A 14,232-nucleotide genomic window follows, 5' to 3' on the forward strand; every position below is an offset into this window, starting at 1 on the left:
GGGACAGAAGTTTAGGGGTAACATGAGGGGGAACTTCTTTACTCAGAGAGTGGTAGCGGTGTGGAATGAGCTTCCAGTGGAAGTGGCGGAGGCAGGTTCGATGGTATCATTTAAAAATAAATTGGATAGGCATAGGGATGAGAAGGGAATGGAGGGTTATGGTATGAGTGCAGGCAGGTGGGACTAAGGGAAAATAATTGTTCGGCACGGACTTGTAGGGCCGAGATGGCCTGTTTCCGTGCTGTAATTATATGGTTATATGGACCAAATTTCTGCACAATATCCCAGGTGCGGCTTTGCTAATATCTTGCATAACTTTAACACAGCCTCCCTATTCTTAAATTCCAGCTCCATGCAGCCAAAAGGCCAACATACTGTTTGCCATTTCATTGCTTATTGCACCTGCCTGTCATTTATTGTGATCATGCAGCAGATTCATTTGCAGTTACTCTCCATTTAGATAATGATCCATCGTTTGGTTCTCGTCAGTGAATGGCCTCTCCCTTCTCCACATTAAACCTCACATACCAGATCCCACCACCTCCCATAATCCCCAATCACTTTATCCATCTATGTCATTGTTGGCTTATGGGTCATTCACCAGTTTCAACTTTGCACAGGATCTCAGAGCAGTGTCCCCAGTGTAAATGTTGGGGGAAATCTCATCAATCTGCTCCTCTCCTGCTGGATACCAGCAATGGAGCACAACTTGGAATTTGCTGCAATTTCAAGCATTAATGTTTTTGCAGAGTGCTATTGCTTGCCCTTGTAACCTTTGTACTTTATATTGCAGTTCCTTGTGCCTACTTTATTGATACACTTTTTTCTTGATAATTATTGATACATAAAAAGTTTAATGGTTTTTTAAACCTTTACTTCATGAACAATGCATTCTAGGCAGGGATATATCCAGGAGGAATTCCCAAATGGAACAAAATGCTACTAACTTACCTGACAACCACAATCAGGGGGGGGGGGGGGGGGGGGGGGGGGAGGGTACATTCACAACCACAAATTTTAAACTGGGTATGTGTGTGGGGTGGGGAAACTTTTTAAAATATTTCCCCTGCATGGAAAACCCGACCTTTTCTCTGTCGGGTCTCCGTTGTCGTTGGGGCCGAGCACCGTGGAGCGGCCTCCAACCGGAACGACCTGGGGCTCCAGTCGCGGAGCTGCGGACTTACCCACCATCGCGGTGCTGGCCGAGTTCTGAGCGGGAGGAACGGTGGTGGTGCGCTGCTGCAGCCCGACCCCGGAGATTCGGGGGCTCCAGCCGCCGGCCCGGTGGACGGTGACACTGGGAGCCCGCAGGTCCCTGCTGGGAGACCACTTTTCGGGGCTTCCGCAACGGCGACTTCTCCCGTCCAAGTTGCAGGGTTGAGGATGACCTGGAGCGGGGCCTTACATCGCGCGGCGCGGCTTTAAATGGCCGCGGGACTTGTTAGCGCACATCGGGGGCTCCAACATCAAGACCCGGAGCGCGGCCTCGCATCACCTGGCACGGCTTTAATGGCTGCGGGACTTACTTACCATCGCCCGCCGGGGGCTTTGACTCTGACATCGAGAGGAGAATGAGGAGAGCAGGGGAGAGATAAGACTTTGCCTTCCATCACAGTGAGGAGATTCACTGTGATGGATGTTCGTGTAAAATATGTTGTGTCTTGGTTCTTCTTGTGTGTATGACTGCAGAAACCAAATTTTGTTGAACCTCTGGGTTCAAATGACAACAAATAAATTGTATTGTATTGTATCAAAAATCAATTAAATGTCTGACCGTACAATGAAAAGATCGTTAATAAGCACAGAAAAAGATTGCATGTACATTGACAACCAATATAGTTGCAATTATTGATGAAACAAGGAACTGCAGATGCTTATTTACACAAAAGGACACAAAGAGCTGGAGTAACTCAGCAGGTCATGCAGCATCTCTGGAGAACATGGGATAGGTGATGTTTCAGGTCTGGACCCTTCTTCAGACTTATGATCAGTCTCAACCTGAAATATCATCCATGCATGTTCTCTAGAGATGTTACCAGGCCTGTTGAGTTACTCCAGCATTGTGTGTCCTTTTAAATTGCAGTGATTGTTATTTCTAACACTGGCCATGGCCCAACATCTGTATTATTTGTTACCTTGGACCTCAATCCTTCTATCATTTTATCTTGATTGTGCTTTTCGTGTCTTTCATTTGGTCATCCTGTTGGTGTATTGGTCACTATATCCTGCCAGACTGGGCAATAGGCTAACAGAACATGTGCAATCCTCTCTGAATCTCGCCATTTCTTATGATGAAACGTCATTGAGTGTAGAGTATAATTTCCTGCTGTCCTGAAGATGCACATAGTTCACCTGCACTGCTGAAAGTTCACTCTTAGTTAGCGCTGTCCTACCGATTACAGGGGCAGCTTGTTCATGGCACGGAATTACCGTTCTAATCATTCACAGATTTATAACTCATAGTGGCAACATGCCAGATGATCATATCACAGCTTTATATGGCAGCTCTGTATTTTGGCCCACTAAAACATTCTGAACAAACCATGATACAAGAGTGTTGTAGATAAGTGTAGATTAGTGGGTGGGCATTATAACATGGGCGGGAGTCATGTTCTCCCTGCATGGAAATTGTCTTCTTGATATTTGCAGTGTTAAGCTTTTGCTAAACATTTGAGCAGGGATATTGGGACACAGTAAGATGAGAAGTGGATGAAGAGGGAAGGGGGTAACTAAAAGGAACGAAAAGTTAAAGACATTTGTTGAGAATCCTCCATCATCAAATTGGTACTTTGTTTTATTATTCTAATAATCCATCTGAAACTTCTGTAAATCAACATCAAGGATTTTGTAGGAAGGAAAGCATCCATACCAAGTAACAACAGTAGGCAGTTAGTGGAAAAGCAAATTTATTATTATCCAATTTCTGTCCATTATCTGCATTGTTGAAAGCTATTCACAATTATTGGACTTTATAACACCTGCACAATTATGCAAATTTCATCTGCAACACTATTAGTAAATGAGACATGACTCCAGACGTGCCACAAAGATCAGTTCAAAGCATAATAAAGGGAAGCAGGACCTTGGAAAAACATTCTACAAAAACACTTGCCCATCGGATTTACACAAGTCAAATAAATCCAGAAGTTTTTAAAGAAAGCCACATACAGGTTTTAATCCTATCAATGGGTTGTGTGACATTGAGAAGATGAGAGATCATGGGAGGATAAGCAACCTCTCCATAATATTCAGTATATTGTTTTCCAGTCAAATGATGAAATTGGTAATATTTGTTCATTCTTTACTTCCATATTTCAAAACTGGCGCACCATTAATGAACTATTAACACAATCCTGTATATAATCTACACAAATAAATGTATTTGAGGTAATAGAGCCACATTTGATTGTCTGTTCTTTACATTATCTCAGTGCATGGGCATTAAAATTATACAATCAAAATTAGACCATTCTGAAAAATATTGAATTGAAAACTCTACAAGGTGGACGGACTCATGTTCTTCTTTCCTGTAAAAGGCACACTGTTAGCATTTGAACTGACAGCGTTCGTATTTTATGTTTATAGAATTAAAATTTAGGAAAATATTAAATGATGGTAAATCATTTTTAATTAATCTTACCAAAATGGCACCATTTTTGAAGGACTTTATATCCTTGTAAACCTGATTATGTCAAAAAATTGCAATTAGGCAGATTATAGAAACTAAGATCATCTTAACAACTTATATTATTCATTTTCTTAAAAAACAAGATCTGAATTGATAAGCTGTATTAAATTTATTCACTGAATTGAATTAAGCGTTTTAAAATTTGACTAATTTATTTAATTCTTCGTGATATATGCGTTCTATGTTTCTAATAATGCTATTGTGCGAAAATTGACCCATAAACATGCATGGATGTGCACATTTTTTTTAATGTTATTTTACATCCTCCAGTTCCACTTATTTACTATTGGAAAGGTGTAACTGCGTCCTCAGAGCACATTCTATAGGACACCTTTGAGTGTTGTGTCTTGTGCTGTTTTTATCAATAATTTGTTGGGGTTTTTTTGTATTGTGACAATTACTGTCCAGTTGATATCAGAATTAGACAATGAGCAGACTTAACTAGCAATTTGTAAAACTAATTTTATTTTGTGAAGCCAGGTAATGTTATAAGCTCTTATCTCCTCCCTCCATGTACCAATCTCAAACCCTTTCAAATGTCTTCATATTATTTCCCATGGTCTCATTCAAATTCAATCACAAGTCAATCCAAGCACAAGATGTTTTTATTGTAGTATGTTATAAAATACTGTATATTTTTTTCCATTTCATTAACACCAGATGCACTTCCTTTCAAATGTTGTTTCTTGCTACTCGGCCAGAAACATTTGATTTATCACTCACTTTGAATTAAATCCAAATCATTTAAGATTAGTCATTTACATGTAGAACTGCAACAACCTAAGTTACACATGGTTTGATCTTTTTTTAGGGCACTGTATGTACTGAAATAATATCAAAAAGCTTTAGTTTCTGTGAGAAGCTGGGTACATTCAACTTTGCTTCATAATAACAACGTATAAATCCTCCACAATTATCCTTGTTAAAGAAAGTATGATGTGCGAAGATATTGTTTCTAAACTGATAATGGAACTAAAATCAGCCTATAATACATCACCAGAAACTGCATAATTAGAGGATCTGCTTCAAATTTGAAAAATATATCTATGCATTTGTTACTTGGTTATCTATATATATTGCGTAGCTAAATACAAAGACAGGGTTATGGTTGTATTCACAAGACAGAATACAAAAAGAACTATGTTTGTGATATTTACTCATCTTATTTCAATAGAGGGATGTAGTGGCGTTGTCTGGAATTGGCTGGTGTTAGAATATATTTTTGCTTTTGCTGAGTGATGGCTAACATAGAAACACACCTGTTTGGTGCTGTAGACATAATTCTCTTGTTTCTCCTAAGGTGCGGAGGGCAGAAATAAAAATATACATGTTGTTCTCCTCTCAACGGGTCCAGCCCAAGTAATAGAATTTTTTTTGTTGATAAAGCACCTTTTTGCAGAGAAAAACCTTGATTAAAAACAGCTGGGCTTTAAGTATGTAATTACCCGGTTTATTCTGCATCTTGGCAGGTACGACGCAGAGTTGGTGTCAAATCTTATGAGAAGAAAACTGAATTGTCAGCAACTTTGCACCAGCATGCAAAACAATTTAAATCAGGTCTTTGCCTGCAGTATAGGTAAAATGGTTAAAATCACGAGTCACAAACTACACGGAAAAACTGTAGCCATATTTCTCTCCTAATAAAAGTACAATCAGATATTAAAAGAAAAAAATGTTTTTGGTACTATAATCATGGGATCCAATTTTTCTAACTGTCCATAATATATAAAATCCTCGAAAAGGACTAGCCAAACAGTAGCCCATACATCCATCTTAAATAACACTTTCATCCCAGCTATGAACTATAAATACTCTATTCATTTTTACTGGACTCTTCAAGTCACAGAAAACCAGGTCAGCACCACTGAGTCGCTCAATAGCAGAAAACCCAAATAAACAAACATCTCTTTCCTCTTGTTTAATAGCAAGGGCTACTTACAGAATGGGACTTCCACAGCACCAGGCCCAATTCATGATTACACAGAGGCTATTAGTGCAGCAGGTTTCTGCAAATATGGGTGACTGGTGATCAGACATTTTTAGTTTTAGTTTTTAGAGATACAGCGTGGAAACAGGCTGTTCGGCCCACCGATCCCCGCACATTAACATTATCCTACACATCAGGGGCAAGTTACATTTATACCAATCCAATCAACCTACAAACCCGTACGTCTTTGGAGTGTGGGTGGAAACTGAAGATCTCGGAGAAAACCCTCGCAGGTCACGGGGAGAACGTACAAACGTGCATATAGACAACACTCGTAGTCAGGATTGAACCTGCGTCTCTGGTGTTATAAAGCAGCAATTCTACCGCTGCACCACCATGCCCAATTGTTAAAGAGCAATGGTTCAGGGAAAAAAATAATTTAAAAGCTTAAATTTCTGGCATTAGAATGCAGTGAAACTTTTACTTTTAATTATCTTTTGCTAAATATATTGTGCTAATATGCAGGATTGATATTTTTTTAATTCCTCCTCACCCAAAGATACCACTTTGTTACACCACAAATGTAAAATTCATACATCTGCTAGTTGGGCATACTCACCAAAATGAATTGTGGCTACATTATTGCTGGCAAACAGCAATGTAGAATTCTGTTGTAATTGTGGAAATGATGTCCAACAACACACATCACCACCCTATCTCCTACTTTCAACCTCTCATGCCAATTTTCCAGGCCGATCACCACTGTATCACAGGAATCAAACAGCTTTAAGGGTTTTATGGCCAGTTTTGCTGCAATTGCAAATGATGACCTAAACAGGTCCAAATCAATTTAACACACAATTTTAACATTCTGTTTTGGTTGGCTGCAGTTTGAGCTCTTGGTCAAATCAACCAATAGAATTGGTATACAAGATATTGATGAAAACAGCAAGAAACAGATTTAAATTATTTTGTCTGAACCACGTTTGATGTTAAAGCACCACAGCTGATTGTTGTAGTAAATTCTAGGACAGAGCAGAGAACAGTAGTTTACAAATAAGAGGGGGCATTTATTTCAGCATTTTCCACTCCCTGGTTTCTTTCCCCAAAGGCAGTTCCTCACAATTTCACCAAGTCTGCAAACTTAACTGCTATAATAATTACAATATCTTGAATTATCATCCTATCTGAGGAACAACGATCATGAGTAGAAAACTAAATTTCCCTGCATTATGGTGGTATAGTCTCCAAATATTCCAACTGTACACCAAACAGAATCAAAAACACGACTGACTGATCAACTGGAAATTTACTGACTACATAATGTAACTGCAATCTACCCAACTGTTAAAAAATCTAAACTTTGTTTAATCACCAGAATCAGTTCTACTCTAATGCCTCTTTAAATGCAATAAGATGCTTACATTAAGGAATGCGTCATCCCCACAGAAACTAAAAGGGGATTTTCCTAATTAATATCCTGGAGCTAATCACAGAAGCCATGTTGGCCCCATTATGGAGCATAAACATAAATCTATCAGCATTGATGAACCAACAAGCACTGGAACTGAACAAAATAAAGTTCTAAAATATCACATTGCCAAAGGCAATTAATTGACACATTGTCAAATATGGCCACGGTAAATTCCTATAAGTAATGTATCACAAACTCTTTTTCCATAGAGCGTGGCACACATTATCCACACTCGACGAGTCAAATCATTTCCAGAAATATGTTTGCCCTCTCAAATCAAACAGCAGATTTTTTTTTAGGTAGTTCAAATACCAGACCGTTGATCAGTATTTTACAAAATGATCAATTTTTACACATTTACATTAGAGCAATGGCCAAGTTTACTTGTACAACACAGAATTCAATGATGGTTATAAAGTAAAACTTCATCAGGCTCAAATTCCACTTATATATAAAAAAACATACAGTTAAAGAAAATACTAAGCATGTTACCAGTTCTCCTGCATTAACAATAGAGTAAACTGTCCAAATTGGCTACATTACTTAAAAAGCTTAAAAAAGGCACAATTTTCCCTTTTCTGATATACACTGTAAACTTCTCATTAGAATACATGCATAAAATCAAAACTGGTGTCACAGTACACAAAAATAAAAGTTCACCACAAAATACATGCAGAATTTTCCAATATACAGTTGTTAGGCTATAAAACTGCTTCCTTTTCACTCCAGCCCAATCCTAACCCTCTGTAAACCATATGTAGTGCATATGATATAATGGCAAGCGTTTGCAGGACAAACATTTCCAAAATTCCATCACATTGCGAAAAGCTATGGTGGGTAATTTTAAGGCAATTTGTTTTCCTGTTTTAAGGCAGTCACTTGTGGTGAAACCGGAGGTGTTTGGCCATTCCAGCCATGACTTTTGGTAACTGGTTGCTAATAATCTCCACCAACATTTCGGGGAACTCCACGCTGAGTGTCTTTGATTGCATAAAGGTATAAAAACAAAACTGCAAGAGCCCTTCCACCAACTAAAAGAGAAAATAACAAGAATATTAGCAAACCGAAACAAAGCACGCGTAAAGTCAACATTTCTGAAGGGGGATTTAAAATTGTGAAAATGTAAAAAGTATTACACAGTAGACTTGCTAACAGTGGACATGCCGGATTTCTGAGGTGTTATAGTTTGGAAAAATATCTTGAGATAGAGAACTCCTGGTGAGCAATCTTATTAGATTGAAAATTACATGGAAACAGGCCCTTTGGCCCACCTGGTCCATGCCGACCATCTATCACACCCTTATAAGTAGTTCTTGTACTTCCGGTGGCACTGGTGCCAGCAGCCTCCACCTACAGCCCGGTATCTTTTTGTTTTTTTGTTTATTTAGTTATGTTAAAAGTGTATTTTTTTGTGTTTTTTGGTGTTTTTATGTGGGGGAAGAGGGCACGGTGCGGGGGATACCGTACTTCAGCCGCTTCCTGGTGAGGACGCGACTATTATTCGAGTCGCGTCCTCCCCCCCCCCCCCCCACAGCGGCCTACCTACCTGGATTGGCGCGGCCTTTCCTGCCGGGATCGACCGGAGCTCCAGCAGCGGCGGGACAGCGCTGGAACATCGCGGGGCTGGCGATGCCTTACCGGGGGTCCGGAGTGCTGGACCTGCTGCACCAACATCATGGAGCTGCGGTTTGCAGAGCTCCCAACGCGGGCGGCGCTGATGGACAGCGCGGGGTCCTGTGACTCTGCCCAGCTCAACCTGCGGACTCGGGAGCTGCAGACTCCGGCAGCGGGAGGCGGCTGATCAGGAGGTCCGGGCCGCTGAGGAGGAGGATGCTCACCGTCGGGGTTCGGCGTCAGCGTTCCACCAGCCCGGCGTGAGGGCCTGAACATCGGGCCACCCGGGGCGGCGACTGCGGGTGCTCGGAAGGCCCCGACCACGGATGGACACGGAGGGGAGGCTGGCTGGACTATGGTGCCTTCCTCACCTGGGTGCCATTTATGTTATGTTGTGTTGTGGACTTTCTGTGTTTGTGCTTTTGTTAAATTTTTAATTCAATTTCAATTTTATTTTTAATATGTTTTATTATTTATTTATTATTTATTTTTATTATTTTTCTTGTGATTTTTTTTAAACGATACTGCCTGTACGGGAAATTCATTTCGTTGTCTCAAAGTGAGGCAATGACAATAAAATTTGAATACAAGAATACATAAAAACAACTGTAAAAAATGTATATGAAGTGCTGGCTCTGACAGTAAATTATTACATGAACAAAATCTTATTTATATTCGCCACCCTGATCTTAGTCAAATTTGCCATTTTGCTGGAAAAAGGAAAGTTTCACAACACAACCTAAAATTCACTATTCCTTTGTTTAATCTGTTTCCAAGGTTTGTTGATAAAACTCAATAATTGCACTATTGTCAACTCATTTAATGTTCACATCTATAGATTATAATAATTTGTATTTTCAACCCTCATCTGTTAAACTGAGTGAACGTTAACATTTTAATATTTAATTTAAGAACTGCAGATACTGGAAAAATCGAAGGCAGACAAAAATGTCGGAGGAACTCAGCGGGTAAAGCAGCATCTATGGTGAGAAGGAATAGGTGAACTTTCGGGTCGAGACCCTTCTTCTGACTGATGTTGGGGGGGGGGGGAGAGACGGGAAAAAGAAAGGAAGAGGCGGAGACAGTATGTTTGTGGGAGAACTGGGAAGGGGAGGGGAAGGAGGGAGAAAGCAAGGACAACCTGAAATTAGAGAAGTCAATGGTCAAACCGCTGGGGTGTATGGGAATATGAGGTGCTGTTCCTCCAATTTGCGCTGGCCTCACTCTGGCAATGGAGGAGGCCCAGGACTGAAAGGTCAGATTTGGAATGGGAGGGAGAGTTGAAGTGCTGAGCCACCGGGAGATCAGGTTGGTTAGTGCGAACTGAGCAGAGGTGTTGGGCAAAACGATCGCCAAGCCTACGCTTGGTCTCGCCGATGTAGAGAAGTTGACACTTGGAACAGCGGATGCAGTAGATAAGGTTGGACGAGGTGCAGGATCCTTGGAAACACTGCTTGGATCCTTGGATGGAGTCGAGGACAGAGGTAAAGCGACAAGTGTAGCATTTCCTGCGGTTGACAATAGACAATAGGTGCAGGAGTAGGCCATTTGGCCCTTTGAGCCAGCACTGCCATTCAATGTGATCATGGTTGATCATCCCCAATCAGTACCCCGTTCCTGCCTTCTCCCCATATCCCTTAACTCCGCTATTTTTAAGAGCCCTATCTAGCTCTCCCTTGAAAGCATCCAGAGAACCTGCCTCCACCGTCCTCTGAGGCAGAGAATTCCACAGACTCACCATTCTCTGTGAGAAAAAGTGTTTACTCGTCTCCGTTCTAAATGGCTTACTCCTTATTCTTAAACTGTGGCCCCTGGTTCTGGACTCCCCCAACATCGGGAACATGGGGAAAGGTTGCAAGGGGAAGTACCCGGGAGGGGATGGTTTGGGTGGGAAGGTGCAAATTGGCCAGGGAGTTATGGAGGGAATGGTCTAATAGTATTTTATGAAGGAAAATGGCAGTGTTTAGCAGGCACATTAACCAGTCAATGCCAGCATTGGTGATTTTAAGATTTTAGTCTCTACACAGTGATATAAAGTAGTAAACTTTATTCAACGTTTTGATGACAGGATAAGGAACAAAGTGAATACTTATTTTCTGTGTAGCTCTGAGGCCAAAATAGTAAAACTTTATTTTATGAAACAGGGAACAATGCAGCAGAGAAACAGGCCCTTTGCCTAAGATGTCTGTGCCAACTGTGATGCCAATTTAAATTAATTTCATCAGAATACACCTGGTACTTCATAAATGCTGCTATTGTCTCTGTTTCCACCACCCATGCACATACCATTCTACAGTGCCCTCCATAATGTTTGGGACAAAGACCCATCATTTTTTATTTGCCTCTGTACTCCATAATTTGAGATTTGTAATAGTAAAAACCACATGTGGTTAAAGTGCACATTGTCAGATATTAATAAAGGCCAGTTAATAAAGATCACCACCACTTCCAAGTTCCCCTCCAAGTTGCTCATCATCTGGACCCGGACATTTACTGTGGTGGTGGCAGATTACCAGGCGTTCTCAAGTATGGACAATGAACACTGTAGTTGTTCAGGTCCTGAAAAATATTACACTACAGGTGCACAACCTTTTATCCGAAGATCCAAATAACGAAAACCTCCGAATAGCGACATTTTTTCAGTCCTTGAAGAAAGGTCCTCGAAAACGTTCACCGAGGGCGGCCCGCAGGGGTCCTCGAAGAAAGGGGAACTAAAGCCCCATTCATAAAAGAGACGGTGAGGGTATATTGCGCGGGAGGCTTAATAATTGACAATCTGCTGCTGCCTGCCCGCTGAGTTAAACAGTTCCCACGGTAGACTCACGATACACAGTGTATCGTGAGTCTTGCGTGGGAACGTTTTAACTCAGCGGGCAGGCAGCAGCAAATTGTCGCTCCCTTCAGTTTCATCCCACCTACACCCCTCTGCTTTCCGGCTATGTGTGTGACCCCTTCCCTCCCCTCTCCAGCTCCCCACGCATTGCACCGGCGTGGGGGCTTTGCACTGTCTTCACGTTGTAGCCAGTGCCAGTCACTGGAGACGTCAGGACCAACGGGACACCGACCCCCAGGCCCACTACAAGCACGGAGATCCCAGAGACCCATAGCCAGCAGCAGCCCAGCCCCGTTCCAACTCCAAAGGAAAACTGCAAACTGGCCCTAGACGTCAGGACCAAAATTACTGTTATTGAGCCCCCAGGCCCACTGCAAGCACTACCCAGAGACCCACAGCCAATTTAGCCCAGTCCCCGTTCCAATTCCAGAGTACAATTGCGCTCTCCGCCGTCCCCGTAGGGTAGAAGCTGATGGCTCGGGCTGTTACGTTCAAGCCACCCCCCTGTACAGGAGCTGAGACTGGGAACTGTGGGGTTGTTTGCAGTTGCAGAGTGAGGGGGCAAGGGCGGTACAGTTCCCAGTCTCAGCTCCATTCCAGGGGGGTGACCGGAGACGTCAGGACCAACGGGACACCGACTGCAAGCACGGAGATCGCAGAGATTCACAGCCAGCAGCAACTCTAGCCCAGCCCCGCTCCAACTCCAGAGGAACCCGGGTTGCGGATGAGGGGGTGCAGCTCGGGCTGTGGGTGGAACTGCCGCAAGGCTGTAGCGGCGCATCGGGGAGCGGGTTCCTGTTGGTCCTGACGTCTCCGGCCACCCCCCTGGACAGGAGCTGAGAGACGTCAGGACCACCAGAAGCCGCTCCCCGATGCGCCGCATACAGCGACAAGTGGCAGTTCGCCCACAGCCCGAGCTGCGCCCCCCTCATCGGGACACCGACCCCCGTGCCCACTGCAAGCACGGAGATCCCAGAGACTCACAGCCAGCAATTTCTAGCCCAGCCCCGCTCCAACTCCAGAGAGAACCCGGGTTGCGGATGAGGGGGCGCAGCTCTGGCTGTGGGCGAACTGCCACTTGTCGCCGTAGCGGCCCATCGGGGAGCGGATTCCTCTGGAGTTGGAGGGACAGGGAGACACAGCGGCTTTTGAGAATGGTGGGCAATCACTTCCAAAGTTCTGCCCACACAGTCAGTACACCTCTCCTGCACTTGTCTCCCGCACTAAGATCATCTCGCAGAGAATGATCCCAGCCTAACCCTCCCTATTCTCTCCTATTCTGCAAGAAAAAATACATTGAAGACTCAAACTCGCGATCGAGTAACTGCCGGGATCGAGGCGCAAACTCGCGACCTTGCGGATACGAGCCGAGCACTCTACCACTGAGCCAGCCGTTAAAATCTACGCTAAAAATCTTCCATTCCGAAAGCCGAAAAATTCTGAATTACGAAAAGTGTCTGGTCCCAAGGCTTTCGGATAAAAGGTTGTGCACCTGTATTACATTTCCAATTTGCCTCTGCAGGAAATGTTTACCAACCAATAATTTAATTGATGTTAGCATGTCTGCTGGAATACTTGAAACATTTACTTTTTCCCCAGAATTTTACTTACATCATGCATTGAATCCAAAAGTTTAGTCAGCTGATAAAAACGATGCCAGTTTTGGCTCGAGTTTCCCTCTTTCTTCACTATGGCTTTCCCCAGCTCTTTTATGTACGAGGTTCGAATCTCATCAAACGTAGCCTGGCTCTTCAAGCCATCTGTTGGTACTGCAGAGGAAGAAAAACACCTTTTGTGATTTATGCAGTGAGAGTAAGCAAAAGCCATAACATAGCAATAGATGATATGGGATATAAATGGGAAATAAACGGTGGGCCAAAGGACCTGCTTCCATGGTGCATCCATCCACCATCAATCAGTATTAGCCGAGTCCAAGTGCTGGAGTGTGGCTCCAATCTATGTCCTATCGTAGACCCAAAAATTACTGTTATTGAGCCTAATTATGAATTGACTAAACAGACAAATTTAATTTAGTACATTGATGTGCACAAACTTTTAAGTACAATTGCTTTAAGGTCTTGATTGTACACCAACTGATTATTTATTTTCAGGATATGGGCACATTGCTAGCAACATTATCAAATATTGCCCATCATAGGTGCCCTCAAGGTGGTGAGTCACCTTCAATAATTGCTGCCGTCAAAGGCATTTAATGGATCCAACTTGAGAAAGCTAGTTATTAGGATAAATTGCCCAGGGCACTCATTAAGTAGTTTGGTGCTCAATCAAGCATGACAGGAACGACATGAGGATTTTTGTTTGGTTTGTGGGTAAATCTAATGGCAAGATCACCGTTGGAATTTTAAAGAGGAAGTAGATCAGGCAATTTATGCAAGATCAGGAATTTGAGAGATGTGAAGAATTGGCACAGAAGAGGCAGTGTTCAGGAGCAGATGAGTATGATCAGGATGATGGCAGGATAGGCTGAAGGGGCCAAATGGCATACTCCTGCTATTTTCTTATGTTCTTGTATTCACTTTATAATTTTTCTATAATGGCATTACAAAATTAGAAATCAGTTCAGTTCATTGTCACGTGTACTGAGGTACAGTGAAAAGCTTTTTGTTGTGTGCTAACCAGACAGCAGAAAAACAATACATGATTACAGTCAATCCATTTACTGTGTACAGATACAT

The 14,232-nt window shown here is 42.5% G+C and overlaps 1 protein-coding gene across 2 annotated transcripts in view; it reads right to left on the minus strand.

The window, feature by feature from the left end:
- Positions 1–2,889: 2,889 nt before the first annotated feature.
- Positions 2,890–14,232, minus strand: part of LOC129701771 (glucocorticoid receptor-like) — a 78,677-nt gene continuing 67,334 nt past the window's right edge. For both annotated transcript variants that reach the window (XM_055643196.1, XM_055643197.1), the window contains 2 exons: positions 13,148–13,305; positions 2,890–8,120 (listed from right to left, as the gene is read on the minus strand). In XM_055643196.1, coding sequence (XP_055499171.1) covers positions 7,965–8,120; positions 13,148–13,305 — 314 coding nt within the window. In that variant the 3' untranslated portion in view covers positions 2,890–7,964. The remainder of the gene's footprint in view (positions 8,121–13,147; positions 13,306–14,232) is intronic.

This window comes from Leucoraja erinacea, chromosome 11 (assembly GCF_028641065.1).
Source record: "Leucoraja erinacea ecotype New England chromosome 11, Leri_hhj_1, whole genome shotgun sequence".
Taxonomy (NCBI): Eukaryota; Metazoa; Chordata; class Chondrichthyes; order Rajiformes; family Rajidae; genus Leucoraja; species Leucoraja erinaceus.